Source organism: Lipotes vexillifer, unplaced genomic scaffold (genome assembly GCF_000442215.2).
Source record: "Lipotes vexillifer unplaced genomic scaffold, Lipotes_vexillifer_v1.1 scaffold1, whole genome shotgun sequence".
In the NCBI taxonomy this organism is placed as follows: Eukaryota; Metazoa; Chordata; class Mammalia; order Artiodactyla; family Lipotidae; genus Lipotes; species Lipotes vexillifer.
Genome location: NW_006779068.1, coordinates 1,364,154 through 1,383,806, shown reverse-complemented (window position 1 = coordinate 1,383,806; position 19,653 = coordinate 1,364,154). Strand labels below are relative to the sequence as shown.

At 42.5% G+C, this 19,653-nt stretch overlaps 1 protein-coding gene across 1 annotated transcript; it reads right to left on the bottom strand.

Annotated features, from left to right (window-relative positions):
* Positions 1-11,463: 11,463 nt before the first annotated feature.
* Positions 11,464-12,606, bottom strand: LOC103086247 (uroporphyrinogen-III synthase-like). Its single transcript, XM_007452199.1, has 2 exons — positions 12,325-12,606; positions 11,464-12,240 (listed from the first exon to the last, which is right to left on the bottom strand). Exons 1-2 carry the CDS (start codon positions 12,604-12,606, stop codon positions 11,464-11,466), a joined length of 1,059 nt encoding a protein of 352 aa, XP_007452261.1.
* Positions 12,607-19,653: the final 7,047 nt, after the last annotated feature.

The window sequence follows — 19,653 nt, the reverse complement described above, 5'->3', positions numbered from 1 at the left end:
GTCCTGGTCCCGCCGGGGCAGCAGCCTAGCACGCTCGCGCGGTGCCGCCGGGAGCGTGCGCGCGGGGCCGCCGGGAGCGTTCCAGGCAGCTCCTCCTCTCCCCTCCCCCTCTCCTCCCTCTTCCCTCCCCTCCCCCTCTCCTCCACCGCCTCTTCCCTCTCTCCTACCCCATCCCCAGAGAGCCCTGGCTCGCCCTCGGGTCTCGACCGGAGCCACTAGGGCGAGGGCGCTCACCTGCGGACGTATACCTGGGGTGCTCCGAAGGTCAGCCGCGCTCACCTGTGGGCCACGCCCTGGACTCGGGGAGAAAGAAGAGATCATTACAGCTACTCCGGACTCTGTACAGGGCCTGCCATTCTCGCAGAGCCACACGGCAAGGGTCACACGTATGTCTCAAGCTGCTTCTGAGCCCTTGGTAATGATCTTACCAGTGAGGTATTTCAGATAACGAAACAAAGGTGCGGAACCTACACAGAGTCACACAGTACTGCAGAGCTAGAATGCTTACCCAAGACTCTGCCCCAAAGTCTGTCCTTATCTCACTGAACTAAAATATCTTGCCAGAAGCTTCGAGCCACAGAAAGATGAAGAGGTGCGTGAAAGAGTAAAAGAGAAGGTGGAGCTGACCGTCCACAGGTTTCCAGCAGAGCATCAGCCCCTCCATCACCACTAACACTTTCGGGACTTCATTAGTAATGCACTTTAGAGTCCTTTAATTTGTCAAGTCATTTTAACTTCAACTAAATACTAAGTTGAAAACATTTTAAACTGGTTTGCTTACCTGCATTTTAAAACTCATCCCTCTAATAATGAAGAGGCTGTGTTCCAAAACCACAGAGGTAGGAGGGGAAAGAGCAGCGTTCCGAGTATACCAGCTCTAGCAGAAAGAATTCCCCAGCCATCACTCCCACCTTAGAAGCCACTCCACATTTTTTCAGATGGACTTTCATCCAGGTAACGTCTTCTCCAGCTCCCTGAAGTGTATCCCATAACCCAGTCCTCCTCAAGAAACCTTTCAGAAGGCAGTTCAACTGTCTCAGTCTCCTTGGCTGTTACTCCAATAAATGTACCCCTTAGGAGAAGGAACTACCCCCATAATTTCTAATGCATCCATTCAGACCTTCTTAAAAGGAGCTTTTGCTCCCTTTGAATTTCTTATCCCTGTATAACTATATTGTACCTAATTATTGTTTCTCTTTCTCTGTAATTGTCGTGTTATCTACTATGCTATATAGTATCAGAAATAATTTAAACAAATGGTTTCAAATATAAATTTATAATGAAAGGGGTTTTACCTCCATATGCATAAGATAACTATAATTTAAGTGCAGGTTTTTGACATAATTTATTTGGTTCAATAAAAAGGTAGTATTACAATCAAAAACACCATATGGGCTTCCCTGGTGTTGCAGTGGTTTGAGAGTCCGCCTGCCGATGCAGGGGACACGGGTTCGTGCCCCGGTCCGGGAAGATCCCACATGTCGCGGAGTGGCTGGGCCCGTGAGCCATGGCCGCTGAGCCTGCGCGTCCGGAGTCTGTGCTCCGCAACGGGAGGGGCCACAACAGTGAGAGGCCGGAGTACTGCCCAAAAAAAACCCACCATACTAGCAACCTAGCTCAGAGCTATTTTTTTAATTAATTAATTTATTTATTTATTTACTTTTACATCTTTATTGGAGTAGAATTGCTTTACAATGGTGTGTTAGTTTCTGCTTTATAACAAAGTGAATCAGTTATACATATACATATGTTCCCATATCTCTTCCCTCTTGCGTCTCCCCACTGGCTATCTACCTTACGTTTGTTAGTATATATATGTCCATGTCTCTCTCTCGCCCTAACACACCTCACCCTTCCCCCTCCCCATATCCTCAAGTCTGTTCTCCAGTAGGTCTCTGTCTTTATTCCTGTTTTACCCCTAGGTTCTTCATAACATTTTTTTTTTCTTAAATTCCATATATATGTGTTAGCATACGGTATTTGTCCTTCTCTTTCTGACTTACTTCACTCTGTATGACAGACTCTAGATCTATCCACCTCATTACAAATAGCTCAATTTCGTTTCTTTTTATGGCTGAGTAATATTCCATTGTATATATGTGCCACATCTTCTTTATCCATTCATCCGACGACGGGCACTTAGGTTGTTTCCATCTCCGGGCTATTGTAAATAGAGCTGCAATGAACATTTTGGTACATGACTCTTTCTGAATTCTGGTTTCCTCAGGGTATATACCTAGTAGTGGGATTGCTGGGTCATATGGTAGTTCTATTTGTAGTTTTTTAAGGAACCTCCATACTGTTCTCCATAGTGGTTCTGTCAATTTACATTCCCACCAACAGAGCAAGCGGGTTCCCTTTTCTCCACACCATCTCCAGCATTTATTGTTTGTAGATCTTTTGATGATGGCCATTCTGACCAGTGTGAAGTGATACCTCATTGTAGTTTTGCTTTGCATTTTTCTAATGATTAATGATGTTGAGCATTCTTTCATGTGTTTGTTGGCAGTCTGTATATCTTCTTTGGAGAAATGTCTATTTAGGTCTTCTGCCCATTTTTGGATTGGGTTGTTTGTTTTTTTGATATTGAGCTGCATGAGCTGCTTGTAAATTTTGGAGATTAATCCTTTATCAGTTGCTTCATTTGCAAATATTTTCTCCCACTCTGAGGGCTGTCTTTTGGTCTTGTTTATGGTTTCCTTTGCTGTGCAAAAGCTTTGCAGTTTCATTAGGTCCCATTTGTTTATTTTTGCTTTTATTTCCATTTCTCTAGGAGGTGGGTCAAAAAGGATCTTGCTGTGATTTACGTCATAGAGTGTTCTACCTATGTTTTCCTCTAAGAGTTTTATAGTTTCTGGCCTTACATTTAGGTCTTCAATCCATTTTGAGCTAATTTTTGTGTATGGTGTTAGGGAGTGATCTAATCTCATACTTTTACATGTACCTGTCGAGTTTTCCCAGCACCACTTATTGAGGAGGCTGTCCTTTCTCCACTGTACATTCCTGCGTCCTTTATCAAAGATAAGGTGACCATATGTGTGTGGGTTTATCTCTGGGCTTTCTATCCTGTTCCATTGATCTATCTTTCTGTTTTTGTGCCGGTACCATACTGTCTTGATTACTGTAGCTTTGTAGTATAGTCTGAAGTCAGGGAGCCTGATTCCTCCAGCTCCGTTTTTCGTTCTCAAGATTGCTTTGGCTATTCGGGGTCTTTTGTGTTTCCACACAAATTGTGAAATTTTTTGTTCTAGTTCATTGAAAAATGCCAGTGGTAGTTTGATAGGGATTGCATTGAATCTGTAGATTGCTTTGGGTAGTAGAGTGATTTTCACAATGTTGATTCTTCCAATCCAAGAACATGGTATATCTCTCCATCTATTTGTATCATCTTTAATTTCATTCATCAGTGTCTTATAATTTTCTGCATACAGGTCTTTTGTCTCCTTAGGTAGGTTTATTCCTAGATATTTTATTCTTTTTGTTGCAGTGGTTAATGGGAGTGTCTTCTTGATTTCACTTTCAGAGTTTTCATCATTAGTGTATAGGAATACCAGAGATTTCTGTGCATTAATTTTGTGTCCTACTACTTTACCAAATTCATTGATTAGCTCTACTAGTTTTCTGGTAGCATCTATAGGATTCTCTATGTATAGTATCATTTCATCTGCAAACAGTGACAGCTTTACTTCTTCTTTTCCAATTTGGATTCCTTTTCTTCTCTGATTGCTGTGGCTAAAACTTCCAAAACTATGTTGAATAAGAGTGGTGAGAGTGGGCACCCTTGTCTTGTTCCTGATCTTAGTGGAAATGCTTTCAGTTTTTCACCATTGAGGACGATGTTGTCTGTGGGTTTGTCATATATGACCTTTATTATGTTGAGGAAATTTCCCTGTATGCCTACTTTCTGGAGGGTTTTTATCATAAATTGGTGTTGAATTTTGTCGAAAGCTTTCTCTGCATCTATTGAGATGACCATATGGTTTTCTCCTTCAATTTGTTAATATGGTGTATCACATTGATTGATTTGAGTATATTGAAGAATCCTTGTATTGCTGCAATAAACCCCACTTGATCATGGTGTATGATCCTCTTAATGTGCTGTTGGATTCTGTTTCCTAGTATTTTGTTGAGGATTTTTGCATCTATGTTCATCAGAGATATTGGCCTGTAGTTTTCTTTCTTTGTGACATCTTTGTCTGGTTTTGGTAACAGGGTGATGGTGGCCTCGTAGAATGAGTTTGGGAGTGTTCCTCCCTCTGCTATATTTTGGAAGAGTTTGAGAAGGATAGGTGTTAGCTCTTCTCTAAATGTTTGATAGAATTCGCCTGTGAAGCCATCTGGTCCTGGGCTTTTGTTTGTTGGAAGATTTTTAATCACAGTTTCAATTTCAGTGCTTGTGATTGGTCTGTTCATATTTTCTATTTCTTCCTGATTCAGTCTTGGCAGGTTGTGCATTTCTAAGAATTTGTCCATTTCTTCCAGGTTGTCCATTTTATTGGCATAGAGTTGCTTGTAGTAATCTCTCATGATCTTTTGTATTTCTGCAGTGTCAGTTGTTACTTCTCCTTTTTCATTTCTAATTCTATTGATTTGAGTCTTCTCCCTTTTTTTCTTGATGAGTCTGGCTAATGGTTTATCAATTTTGTTTATCTTCTCAAAGAACCAGCTTTTAGTTTTGTTGATCTTTGCTATCATTTCCTTCATTTCTTTTTCATTTATTTCTGATCTGATCTTTATGATTTCTTTTCTTCTGCTAACTTTGGGGGTTTTTTGTTCTTCTTTCTCTAATTGCTTTAGGTGCAAGTTTAGGCTGTTTATTAGAGATGTTTCCAGTTTCTTAAGGTAGGATTGTATTGCTATAAACTTCCCTCTTAGAACTGCTTTTGCTGCATCCCATAGGTTTTGGGTCGTCGTGTCTCCATTGTCATTTGTTTCTAGGTATTTTTTGAGTTCCTCTTTGATTTCTTCAGTGATCACTTTGTTATTAAGTAGTATATTGTTTAGCCTCCATGTGTTTGTATTTTTTACAGATCTTTTCCTGTAATTGATATCTAGTCTCATAGTGTTGTGGTCAGAAAAGATACTTGATACAATTTCAATTTTCTTAAAATTACCAAGGCTTGATTTGTGACCCAAGATATGATCTGTCCTGGAGAATATTCCATGAGCACTTGAGAAAAATGTGTATTCTGTTGTTTTTCGATGGAATGTCCTATAAATATCAATTAAGTCCATCTTGTTTAATGTATCATTTAAAACTTGCGTTTCCTTATTTATTTTCATTTTGGATGATCTGTCCATTGGTGAAAGTGGGGTGTTAAAGTCCCCTACTATGAATGTGGTACTGTCGATTTCCCCTGTTAGTATTTGCCTTATGTACTGAGGTGTTCCTATGTTGGGTGCATAAATATTTACAATTGTTGTATCTTCTTCTTGGATCTATCCCTTGATCATTATGTAGTGTCCTTCTTTCTCTCTTCTAATAGTCTCTATTTTAAAGTCTATTTTGTCTGATATGAGAATTGCTACTCCAGCTTTCTTTTGATTTCCATTTGCATGGAATATCTTTTTCCATCCCCTCACTTTCAGTCTGTATGTGTCTCTAGGTCTGAAGTGGGTCTCTTGTAGACAGCATATATATAGGTCTTGTTTTTGTATCCATTCAGCCAGTCTGTGTCTTTTGGTGGGAGCATTTAATCCATTTACATTTTAGGTAATTATCGATATGTATGTTCCTATTCCCATTTTCTTAATTGTTTTGGGTTTGTTATTGTAGGTCTTTTCCTTCTCTTGTGTTTCTTGCCTAGCGAAGATCCTTTAGCATTTGTTGTAAAGCTGGTTTGGTGGTGCTGAACTCTCTCAGCTTTTGCTTGTCTGTAAAAGTTTTAATTTCTCTGTTACATCTGAATGAGATCCTTGCTGGGTAGAGTAATCTTGGTTGTAGGTTTTTCTCCTTCATCACTTTAAATATGTCCTGCCAGTCCCTTCTGGCTTGCAGAGTTTCTGCTGAAAGATCAGCTGTTAACCTTACGGGGATTCCCTTTTGTGTTATTTGTTGTTTTTCCCTTGCTGCTTTTAATATGTTTTCTTTGTATTTAATTTTTGACAGTTTGATTAATATGTGTCTTGCTGTGTTTCTCCTTGGATTTATCCTGTATGGGACTCTCTGTGCTTCCTGGACTTGATTAACTATTTCCTTTCCCATATTAGGGAAGTTTTCAACTATAATCTCTTTCTTTTCTTTTTCCTTTTTTTTTTTTATCGGTACACGGATCTCTCACTTTTGTGGCCTCTCCTGTTGCGGACCACAGGCTGCCAACGCACAGGCTCAGCGGCCATGGCTCATGGGCCCAGCCGCTCCATGGCATGTGGGAATCTTCCCAGACCAGGGCACGAACCCATGTCCCCTGCATTGGCAGGTGGAAACTATAATCTCTTCAAATATTTTCTCAGTCCCTTTCTTTTTCTCTTCTTCTTCTGGAACCCCTATAATTCGAATGTTGGTGTGTTTAATGTTGTCCCAGAGGTCTCTGAGACTGTCCTCAGTTTTTTTTGTTCTTTTTTCTTTATTCTGCTCTGCAGTAGTTATTTCCACTATTTTATCTTCCAGGTCACTTATGTCTCAGTTTTTCTGCTATTGATCCCTTCTAGAGTATTTTTAATTTCATTTATTGTGTTGTTCATCATTGCTTGTTTCATCTTTAGTTCTTCTAGGTGCTTGTTAAATGTTTCTTGCATTTTCTCTATTCTATTTCCAAGATTTTTGATCATTTTTACTATCATTATTCTGAATTCTTTTTCAGGTAGACTGCCTATTTCCTCTTCTTTTGTTAGGTCTCGTGGGTTTTTATCTTGCTCCTAAATCTGCTGTGTGTTTTCTGTCTTCTCATTTTGCTTAGCTTACTGTGTTTGGGGTCTCCTTTTTGCAGGCTGCAGGTTCGTAGTTCCCATTTTTTTTGGTGTCTTTCACCAGTGGCTAAAGTTGGTTCAGTGGGTTGTGTAGGCTTCCTGGTGGAGGGGACTAGTGCCTGTGTTCTGGTGGATGAGGCTGGATCTTGTCTTTCTGGTGGGCAGGTCCACGTCTGGTGGTGTGTTTTGGGGTGTCTGTGGACTTCTTATGATTTTAGGCAGCCTCTCTGCTAATGGTTGGGGTTGTGTTCCTGTCTTGCTGGTTGTTTGGCATAGGGTGTCCAGCACTGTAGCTTGCTGGTCATTGAGTGAAGCTGGATGTTGGTGTTGAGATGGAGATCTCTGGGAGATTTTTTCTGTTTGATATTACTTGGAGCTGGGAGGTCTCTTGTGTACCAGTGTCCTGAAGTTGGCTCTCCCACCTCAGAGGCACAGCACTGACTCCTGGCTGCAGCACCAAGAGCCTTTCATCCACACGGCTCAGAATAAAAGGGAGAAAAAGTAGAAAGAAACAAAGAAAGAAAGAGAGAGAGAGAGAGAGGGAGGGAGCGAGGGAGGGAGGGAGGGAAGAAGGAAGAGGATAAAATAAAATAAAGTAAGGTAAAATAAAATAAAGTTATATTAAAAAATAATTATTAAGAAAAAAAATTTTTTAAGTAAAACAAACAAACAAATAAACGGACGGATAGAACCCTAGGACAAATGGTGAAAGCAAAGCTATACAGACAAAATCTCACACAGAAGCATACACATACACACTCACAAAAGGAGGAAAAGGGGAAAAAATAATCTTGCTCTCAAAGTCCACCTCCTCAATTTGGGATGATTCGTTGTCTCTTCAGGTATTCCACAGATGCAGGGTACAGCAAGTTGATTGTGGAGATTTAATCCGCTGCTCCTGAGGCTGCTGGGAGGGATTTCCCTTTCTCTTCTTTGCTCACATGGCTCCTGGGGTTCAGCTTTGGATTTGACCCCCACCTCTGCTTGTAGGTTGCCAGAGAGTGTCTATTCTTTGCTCAGACAATACGGGGTTAAAGGAGCCGCTGATTTGGGGACTCTGGCTCACTCAGGCCAGGGGGAGGGAGGGGTACGGAGTGCGGGGCAGGTCTGCGGCGGCAGAGGCCGGCGTGACGTTGCACCAGCCTGAGGCGCACCGTGCATTCTCCCCGGGAAGTTGTCCCTGGATCCCGGGACCCTGGCAGTGGCGGGCTGCACAGGCTCCCCGGAAGGGAGGTGTGGAGAGTGCCCTGTGCTCGCACACAGGCTTCTTGGTGGCGGCAGCAGCAGCCTTACCGTCTCATGCCCGTCTCTGGGGTCCGCGCTGTTAGGCACGGCCCGCGCCCGTCCCTGGAGCTCCTTTGAGCAGCTCTGTTAATCCCCTCTCCTCACGCACCAGGAAACAAAGAGGGAAGAAAAAGTCTCTTGCTTCTTCGGCAGGTCCAGACTTTTTCCCGGACTCCCTCCCGTCCAGCCGTGGCGCACTAACCCCCTCCAGGCTGTGTTTGAGCCGCCAACCCCAGTCCTCTCCCTGCGCTCTGACGGAAGGCCGAGCCTCAGCTCCCAGCCCCGCCTGCCCCGGACAGACAAGCCTCTTGGGCTGGTGAGTGCTGGTCGGCACCGATCCTCTGTGCGGAAATCTCTCCACTTTGCTCTCTGCACCCCTGTTGCTGTGCTCTCCTCCGCGGCTTCGAAGCTCCCCGCTCCGCCTCCCGCAGTCTCCGCCCGCGAAGGGGCTTCCTTGTGTGTGGAAACCTTTCCTCCTTCACAGCTCCCTCCCACTGGTGCAGGTCCAGTCCCTATTCTTTTGTCTCTGTTTATTCTTTTTCCTTTTGCCCTACCCAGGTATGTGGGGTGTTTCTTGCCTTTTGGGAGGTCTGAGGTCTTCCGCCAGCGTTCAGTAGGTGTTCTGTAGGAGTTGTTCCACGTGTAGATGTATTTTTGATGTATCTGTGGGGAGGAAGGTGATCTCCGCATCTTTATCTTCCGCCATCTTCCCCCTCTCCCCCAAGAGCTATCTATTTTTAAGTAAGAAGATGATGGCAATCTTCTCTTTTAGAGAACTGGTTACTTAATGAAACTTAAAGGTACCCCCCTACTGCCCCCTCTCCCACTATTTCAGTAGATGCTTACTCTTTCTGTAGAGATCTGCAGTAAACATACTTGTATGGGGCAAAAAGGTATCTTACCCCAAGTAGTTGCAGCAGCAGTTTAATGCTTCTTTATTTGGATATTTTGACTTGTTTACATTATATGTATTTCTATTTCTTTCATGGCTCAAGTTGTTCACATTACCTAGTATAATGTTAGTTCACATCAGTGGATGTCTGTATTTTCAGACATCATCTGACATTTCCTCTCAATGTTATGATGCTTAATATTTTCTGATAGAAACCATTTCTCAGGGACTTTGCATTTGATGACTATGTTTTTGCAACACTAAACAGAACTCAACAGAACTTTATTTGATCTCAATTTACCATAGGTTAGAGCAGAACAAATTTTTTGTGTATCATCTTATACATATAGTCCTTATATAATATTTTATTTGCTTATATAGCTAATAGAAAGTTTGGCAGTAATTCACTTAACACATATTGAATGAGAACTGTGCTGGGTCCTGAAATACAGAGATGCATGCAATACACAGGTGCTTATACTCCATGTCTCTGTGACTGAAACAATGCTGAATGCTGACTAAATCAGGTGTCATTTTCCTTGGGCACACAAGGAGACATTTAAACCTTCCCTTGCAGTTATGTGAAGCCATGTAACTGGATTCTTCAAAATTTTGTGGGCAGAAGTAATAATGTGTCACCTCCAGGCCTGGCTTTTGCACCCTGGCCATAAAACTCTGCTCCTCTTCTCCAACTACCAGTTAGAATGCAGAGGGGCCAGTGGAAGGACCTGAGCCCTAGACCATGTGGAACCACTGTATGGAGAGGAGCTGGCAGTCCAGAATCACCCCTTTCCTATGAATTAACATACAAGATCAGACTAGCAAAATGCATAGGAAGGCTATGAACTACTTCATATTCCTTAAATTTTGTCTTTATATTTTCCAGTGTAGAAAAATTATATACATTGATGTCTTTTTATTCTAATTAAGATGTTTTAAACAAACATTCAATTTAATTTTAACAACATAACCAGTCTCAGAATGATCTAGTCCCTAATAAATAAGATAAAACCAAAAAAGAATACTCAGGTGAAAAATTATGAATCAATAAACTGCTTCAACTGCTGACAGAACATCACTTCCAAAACTAGAGTTTAAGAGAAATCAAGGGGCTTCCCTGGTGGTGCAGTGGTTAAGAATCCGCCTGCCAATGCAGGGGACACGGGTTCAAACCCTGGTTTGGGAAGATCCCACATGCTGTGGAGCAACTAAGCCCACACGCCACAACTACTGAGCCTGCGCGCTAGAGCCTATGAGCCACAACTACTGAGCCCGTGTGCCACAACTACTGAAGCCTGAGTGCCTACAGCTCGTGCTCTGCAACAAGAGAAACCACCACATTGAGAAGCCCATGCACCGTAATGAAGAGTAGCCCCCACTCACCACAACTAGAGAAAGCCCGTGCGCAACATCGAAGACCCAATGAGGCCAAAAATAAATAAATAAATATATATATCTATATTAAAAAAGAGAGAAATCAGCACTTTGCAGCAGATTCACTCATTTTAATCTCACTAGAGAAAGAAAAAATTTCTCGTGCTTTAAAATAGTGTTATTGGGCTTCCCTGGTGGCGCAGTGGTTGAGAGTCCGCCTGCCGATGCAGGGGACACGGGTTCGTGCCCCGGACCGGGAGGATTCCACATGCCGCGGAGCGTCTGTGCCCGTGAGCCATGGCCGCTGAGCCTGCGTGTCCGGATCCTGTGCTCCGCAACGGGAGAGGCACAACAGTGAGAGGCCGAAAAAAAAATAAATAAATAAAATAAAATAGTGTTATTTCCTCAGTAAATGAATTATAAATTTATTAATTATTTACTTTGATGCTGTCACTGGGTAGGAATTTATATATCATTAAAGTAGTAAAGGCCACTAAGAGGTATGAATTACGCTGACTTTATGTAGTATTATTAGGGGCTGACAAACTTTTGACTTAAAGAAGAACCCACAACATGAGTGTTAAGAGTTTTAAGTTTTATTCAGGGTCTTGCTGAGGACTATAGCCAGGAGCAGCCTCTCAGCAGCGCTGAAGAAACTGTTCTGAAGAGGTAGAGAGGAATCAGCCAGAATTTTTTGCATAGGAAATACGTGTAGTCATGCATACATCCTGGCAAAAGATTACTACTACAGTAGTCACAGTGAACAGATATCTTTTTTTTTTTTTATGTATAGCTGATTCACTCTATTATACAGCAGAAACCAACACAACAATGTAAAGCAATTATACTCCAATAAAGATGTTTTTTAAAAAAAGCAAAAAAAGAAAGAAAGAAACTCCCTGAGATTGGGAACCAGCAAACAGCAGACATAATTTCAGGAGAAGCAGTTTGGTCACAAGATGACTTTTCCCCGTGAGCCTTTTATTCCCTCTGAAATTGTCTGGTCACGGGAGAGACGGCATCTGGAGAGCTCCGCTCTCGGACTCACCACCACGGGCCTGGCTGGGCCAACGGAGCCTTCCTGAAGGGCTGGACCCGGGCTGCAGACAGTGTCCCGGAGCAGTGCCCCGGACAGCCCAGTGCTTTTGCCCATGCTCCGTCCCTGGGCACCGACCGGAGTGAGCGTGCCAGCCGGGGTGGAGGGAGGGGCCATCAGTGTCTATACAACTGAGACAGTCCCGACCCCCCAGGGGTGCTGTAAGCCGCCCCTTAATCTGGTCAATGTCATCAGATAACTCTTGAATATGCTTGAGACTGTGTGTCAGGCCAGAGGGACTGAAAAACGTGATGCTGGCTGGAACGCCCTGCTGGGAATAGTAGCTGTTGAGGTTCCCCTGGATTCCTGGGTGTGGGATCTTCTGGTAGACGGTTAAGCTCTCCACGGGAATCCCTTTGTCCTTGAGCATTTTTGGCAGGATTTCTCTTTTGAGGGTTCCACAGGGGAACAGAAGAGGCAGTGCTGACGACTCCCTAGAACAAATGCACTCTGCAAGCTTTTCTGCATTTCCACAGTTTTCTCCTTCTGTTTTCAGGCCAATCTTATTCACTAGAGAAGCAGTAGCATTTCCCACCACATACACTGACTTAGCACTCCATTTTTCTTTCAGAGACTTTCTCCAGACTTCGGTTTTATTGTCTTTCTCCAAACACAGTTCCACAGCTTCCACTACTCTGGGGCTGGTAAAAATGAGGCCCCCGTAACCTTCAGGGTGAGATAGCTTCTCCGAAAAACTGGGAAGAGACAAAAACTCAAATGATAAAACAGGGATCAAAGTGGCTTCAAGTCCATATAATCCTAATTCCGTGATGTAGGGATCCTGGCCACAGTCGTCCTCCTTAGGGTCTTCCAGTAAAAGAACCTTTATTATTGCCTGGCAGTCTTTACAGGGTGCTCGTCTGGCTGGTGAGGCACTCGGCAGGCGCCCAGTCGGGGGCAAAATCTCACGGTTCCCACCAGCAGGCAGCGAGGCTACGGGAGCGACCAGCCGGGAGGGCGGCCCGCTCACCGCATGGCCGGCGCTGCCATGGCGATGGCCCTCCCCGGGCCCCAAGCACCAGCACTTGCGCCGGGGGTCGCAGAGCCCCATCCGCGCTCAGCTGGAGCTCACGCATGCACACCAACCCCTCGAACAGATAAGATTACTACTACAGTAGTCACAGTAAACAGATATCTTAAGTTAATGATTTTAGGGCTTTTCTGTGTATGGGAAGACGCAAGAATCTGGGGTAATGTAAATTCTTCCTGAGATATACATCTAACTAAGGGCCTGTTTAGCCAAAGAACAGAGTGCCTTATCCTGTTTTTTCATCCTGAATACATCTCAAGGTGTACTGTCAGTGGGCAACTGCAGTGGGTTGTGACTTAACCCTTGTATAACTGGTTGGTGAATGATGCTTTTTGTTTTTTGTTTTTGTTGTTCACAATAAGTCCTAATTGAAGAAGATGATACATTTATTTTAACAGAAACTTAGTAAATAGTATGATATTTTGAGTTGGTACAAGTTGAGATTCCAATTGTTTTATGTATATATAAAGTGCATAATTTATAACATGTTAATTTAATTTCTATGTCTATATTTTGACCAGGTATTGCATATGTTAATGACCTTTGTACGGAAGTATATATACACACCTCTTAGAAGATTTGCATAAATTTGAGGTGTCACCTGAAAGTGTCATGGTACAAATTTGGCCTTGTACTTAAGTTGACAACTATTGCTTCTTAAAGGGAAGTGATCAGTCAATATCTTTTTTAAATCATTTGGAAACTGGAAAGAAAGCAGTTACTTTCTAAAAAACACAGTGCGTGGCATAATGGAGCCTGGAGTTCCATGAGATTAGGAGAGAGGCACCCAACTACAACCTGGCCTACCAGAAGTTTCCTAAAGGACTTGAAATTAAAAGAGACCTGAAAGTGAGGAGTTGGCCTGGTGGAGGAGATAAATAGTTACCCTAGTGTAAGAAGCAGGACACACAAGGAAGAAAGGCAGAAGGGGCAGCGTTCAGGGGAGAGAGAGAGAGAAAGTTGCACTTACAGGGCATGGGAAGAGAGAAATGAAGCTGGAGAAAAAGTAGGGTCAGATCATAAGAACCATGTATGTCATGGTAAAGAGTTAGGACTTTAAACGAAATAATACCATTTGCAGCAACATGGATGCAATGAGAGATTATCATACTAACTGAAGTAAGTCAGAAGGAGAAAGACAAATACCATATGATATCACTTATATGTGGAATCTAAAATATGACACAAATGAACATATTGATAAAGCAGAAACAGTCTCACAGACATAGAGAACAGACTTGTGGCTGCCAAGGGGCAGGGGGAGGGGAGGGATGGACTGGGAGTTTGGGGTTAGTAGAAGCAAACTATTACATATAGAATGGATGGACAACAAGGTCCTACTGTATAGCACAGGGAACTATATTCACTGTCCCGGGATAAACCATAATGAAAAAGAATATAAAAAATATAACTGAGTCACTTTGCTGTACAGCAGGAAGTGACACAACATTGTTAATCAGCTAAGTTAAAAAAAAAAAAAAAAAAAAGAGGACTTTATTCTGATGCCAGGGGAATGATTTTTAACTTTTAAGCAAGAAGTGATGTTATCAGATTTGCATTTTAGCAATCACTTTAGCTGTCCACATCCCTCATTTTTAGCCCATTAGATAAAAAAATACTGATCAATACTGAAATGTTTCATCTCAAATGATATACCACCTCCAAGAATGAATGAATGAATGAATGAAATATTGGGGAAATTTACTTAAATCTGGCACATTTAGGAAGTTTTTCTTTCTGTTTTTGTTTTTAATTTTTATGAAGTTTATTTATTTCTTTTTCTTTTTTTTTTTTTTGCGGTACGCGGGCCTCTCACTGTTGTGGCCTTTCCCGCTGCAGAGCACAGGCCCCAGATGCGCAGGCCTAGTGGCCATGGCTCACGGGACCAGCCGCTCCGTGGCATGTGGGATCCTCCCGGACCGGGGCATGAACCCGCGTCCCCTGCATTGGGAGACGGACTCCCAACAACTGCGCCACCAGGGAAGCCCTAGGAAGTTATAAAATTGCTACCTACATCATGGGTTTTGTTTTGTTTTGTTTTGTTTAATTTAGTTTTTGTTGTAGTGGTTTGGTTATGATTTGTTAAACATCTCATACATAAATGCTGCTGAACTATCACTGGTTGCCAGGACAATAAGAGCATGGAATAACAGAATGCAAATCGATACTACATTCCTCTTTCTTGACCAGGAAACACAACTCTAAGATTCTGAATACTCAAGCTTTCCATATGTTATTGACTATTTTGGTAGTTTAAATAGAAGTAGGTATTGATGTACATGCTTTCCAAAGACTAGTGCTATGAAACAGTAACCCATGAAGTGGGCAGGTCCAGAATATAAAGATAAATTTATTAGTTCCAGGAGCTACATCCCATAAAATGCTTGGTTTTTTTTTTCAAGGAAATACAGAAATGCAGTCAGTCCTCTGACAAATATTTGCTAATATCACATTTGCACCCATTACTAATGTTATTAATATCACATTTATACTTGTTGCTCTGTTTCTGTATCTTTCTAAATACATTCTAAGATTTTTGTTTTATTTCCACATTATAGTGGAATCTCTTTGGAGGCATTTTAAATGCATTTAAACCCACCATGCAGATATCTGCAATGCACAAACTCAATGATCATGAGTTATTTAAAGTAGTCAAGGGACTTCCCTGGTGGCGCAGTGGTTGAGAATCCGCCTGCCAATGCAGGGGACACGGGTTCGTTCCCTGGTCTGGGAAGATCCCACAAGCCGCGGAGCAACTAAGCCCGTGATCCACAACTACTGAAGTCCACGCGCCTCAATGAGAAGCCTGTGCACCGCAACTAGAGAAAGCTGGCATGCAGCAACGAAGACCCAATGCAGCCAAAAAAATAATAAAGAGTAATAATAATAAAGTAGTCAAACTCTTAGAAACAGAAAGTAGGATGGTGGTTGCCAAGTATTGGGAGGGGTGGTTGCCAGGTGTTGGGAGAGGTGGAAAGGGGAGCGATTGTTCAATGGGTATAGAGCTTTGGTTTTGCAAGAGGAAACATGTCTAGAGTCTGTTGTGCAATAATGTGCAGAGAGTTAACACTACTGTACTGTACACTTAAGATGGTAAATTTCATGCTATGTGTTTTTACCATTATTACAAAAAAAACCCCTCAATGACCAAGTTTACAACACATGCACAATGATATATTTTATCAGGAGCTATTTGGTTTTCAGCATTTATATGATGCCATAGATTATAAGATGCAACCCAGTTTTGGAGATGTTAAAAAGTAAAAAAAAAAGAAAAATGTGTCTTTTTTTTTTTGCTCCGGACGCGCAGGCTCAGTGGCCATGGCTCACGGGCCCAGCCTCTCCACGGCATGTGGGATCTTCCCGGACCGGGACACGAACCCGTGTCCCCTGCATCGGCAGGCGGACTCTCAACCACTGTGCCACCAGGGAAGCCCGAAAAATGTGTCTTAAGATGGATGAAATGTGGTATACATATACTTGTGTATAAATACCTTTTTTTACACTTTTATAAATTAAAATAACGTTCTGGTAGACTTCTTCTAAAGCTTCCTATATGTGCCTGATTTAAATAAATTTCCTTTATCAAAATTTATTTATTTATTTTTATTTACTTACTTATTGCTGGAAGAGGTATATTCTTTGAGCTGAAATATTCCAGGATTGATCAAGAGTGAATTAGTGGTGGAGTATATAAAGAAGTCAGAAAATTTATTACAGAGTTACAAAAGCCCCATATCTCATCCAATAAAGTGTGTTTTTTCCTATTTGGTTTTATACACCTTAAATACATCACTTCAAAAATTAATTACAAATTAAAAGAATGTGACAAGCACTCTTGGCTACCTACTCAACTGCCATCCCCACTTTTCCTTGTTAACAAAACCCAGTTTCATTCAAATGTTGGCATCAATGTGGTCAGGCAAGTTGTGCTTCTTCGTAGAAAAACTGGATGAGATCAGGCAATCATGGTGATCTTATTTTCTTTGCCAGCTGTTGATTTAGGGGAGCATATGATCTGGTTCTGGGTCTAGAGCGGAAATATGCTGTGGGTTTCTGGGAAGGATTTTCTTCCTCAATAGGAGAAGAACTTATTAAAAGGAACCCACTACATACCCACCTTCTCCTTACCCTCCTGCTTTTAGATGTGGTTTTGTAAAGATACAGACATAAATTCTGAACTGCTGTAGCCATCTCGTGACCAAGAGGGAAGATGATACTGATCTACTGAGGGTGGCAGAACAGAATGATGGAAAGAGTCCTGGGCATTGCTATGTTTAATACGCTACTGAATCAACCCTGAAACTTCCTGCCTCTTGAATCCTCGATAAGTGACAAGATAAACTGTCCTAATTGTTAAGCCACTGTTAGGCTTTTTTGTTACCTGTAGCCAAAAGCAAACATACAAACCTTCAAGTTGCAAACTTCCAAAGATGTGAACGTGTGTTAGAATGTCGAATCACGTAAGTTAGTTCACGTGTCTGGCATACATTGTCATGTGCATGCATCCTCTACAAGTGGTTGTGCTTTTGTGTACTTTACTATATGGTACTGCATAGAGCACAGTAGTACAGTATCTTTATTTCAAGACCAGAATGTCCAAAAGCAGTGGTGATGTAGCTGGTACGGAGAAGAAGCACCAAGAGATAACAATGGAAACAAAAGTGAAAATAATTGAGAGTGGAGTGAGGCAAAAAGATGGTAGACCTTGCTCATTATAACCATGAATCGTTCAACCATCAGCACGATTCTGAAGAAGAAGGACAAGATCATGGAACATATGAAGTCTGCTGTGCCTTGTCAACAATAATATCGAAGAAGAGTGGAAAAGTGATGGAGATGGAGAAACTTCTCAGTGTGTGGATGCAGATCAGCATCAGCATCGATTCCTGCTCAGCTTAATGCTGATTCAAGAGAAAGCTAAAAGCCTTTATGAAGACTTGAAGAAGAAACAGGGGAAAGAATCAGAGGGTGCATCTTTTAATGCCAGCCATGGCTGGTTTCATTGGTTCAAGGCTAGATCCAACCTTCACAATGTAAAAGTAAGTGGATAGGCAGTGACTGCAGATAGGGTAGCTGCCTGGGAGTTTCCTGAAATGCTTCGAGAAATTATTGATAAAGGAACATACTGTACTAATGAAGACCTGATGGAATTGGAGGCCCAGAGAAAGGACAAAGAAAGACAAGAGGAAGAAGAAGTAACTGAAGAACCAAAGAGATTCACGACATGGGAAGCGGCAAGGGAATTTTCTTTATTTGAGGAGGCACTGTTAGTTTTTGAGGTACAGGACCTGAATGTAGAACGGTACATGAAGGCTGCAGCAGCCATTCAGAATGCAATCCGGTGCTACCGTGTCATCTATGATGAGAAAAAAAAAGAGCCACTACCCAGATATAACTGGATCGTTTTCTCAAGAGGGCAGATAGAATTAAACCCAGCAAGGAACCAGTACCTGTGCCAGCAACGTCAGGCGTGAGTGAAATTGCAGCTTGCCCTCCGTCTCCTATCGCTGAAGATCCTTCAGCTCTACCATCTCCCACCTCCCATCCCTCCTCCAGTCAGTAACTCTTCTTGCCTGTTCACTCGATAAAAGCCCCTGTAGGCCAGCTGTTGTACTATACTACTGTACTTTTCAAAGTACTGTACTGTAAGATAAAAAATCTTTTCTTTATTTTTGTGTTTGTTTTTTATGTATTATTGGTGTGAAAAGTGTTATAAACCTATTACAGTACAGTATTTTATATCCGATTGTGTTAGTTGGGTACCTAGGCTAACTTTGTTGGACTTACAAACAAATTGGACTCAAAAACGTGCTTTCAGAGCTTCCCTGGTGGCGCAGTGGTTGAGAGTCCGCCTGCCGATGCAGGGCAAACGGGTTCGTGCCCCGGTCCGGGAAGATCCCACGTGTCGCGGAGCGGCTGGGCCCGTGAGCCATGGCCGCTGAGCCTGCGCGTCCGGAGCCTGTGCTCCGCAACGGGAGAGGCCACAACAGTGAGAGGCCCGCGTAAAATCCTGCTTTCAGAACGGAACTCTTTCGTATGTAGGGGACTTTCTGTACTGATACAGGAAAAATGGTTTATCCAAATTTTAAGAAAAACCTGAGCGACTTCCCTAGTGGTCCAGTGGTAAAGACTCCACACTTGCTTTTTTCTTTCTTTCTTTTTTTTTTTTTTTGAATTTTTGAATTTTATTATTTTTACTTTTTGTACAGCAGCTTCTTATTAGTTATCTATTTTGTACATATTAGTGTATATATGTCAATCCCAATCTCCCAATTCATCCCACCACCACCACCCCCCACCACCACTTTCCCCAACTGGTGTCCATACGTTTGTTCTCTACATCTGTGTCTCTGTTTCTTCCCTGCAAACCAGTTCATCTGTACCATTTTCCTAGGTTCTACATGTATGCGTTAATATATGATATTTGGTTTTCTCTTTCTGACTTACTTCACTCTCTGTATGACAGTCTCTAGATCCATCCACGTCTCTACAAATGACCCAATTCCATTCCTTTTTCTAGCTGAGTAATATTCCATTGTATATATGTACCACATCTTCTTTATCCATTCGTCTGTCAATGGGCATTTAGTTTGCTTCCATGACCTGGCTATTGTAAACAGTCCTGCAATGAACATTGGGGTGCATGTGTCTTTTTGAATTATGGTTTTCTCTGAGTATATGCCCAGTAGTGGGAGTGCTGGATCATATGGTAATTACATTTTTAGTTTTTTAAGGAACCTCCATACTGTTCTCCATAGTGGCTGTATCAATCTACATTCCCACCAACAGTGCAAGAGGGTTCCCTTTTCTCCCTACCCTCTCCAGCATTTGTTATTTGTTTTGCTTTTTGTTTTTTTTGTGTGTGTGGTACACGGGCCTCTCACTGTTGTGGCCTCTCCCATTGCGGAGCACAGGCTCCGGGCACGCAGGCTCAGCGGCCATGGCTCACGGGCGTAGCCGCTCCGCAGCATGTGGGATCTTCCCGGCTCGGGGCACAAACCCGTGTCCCCTGCATCGGCAGGCGGACTCTCAACCACTGCGCCACCAGGGAAGCCCCAGCATTTG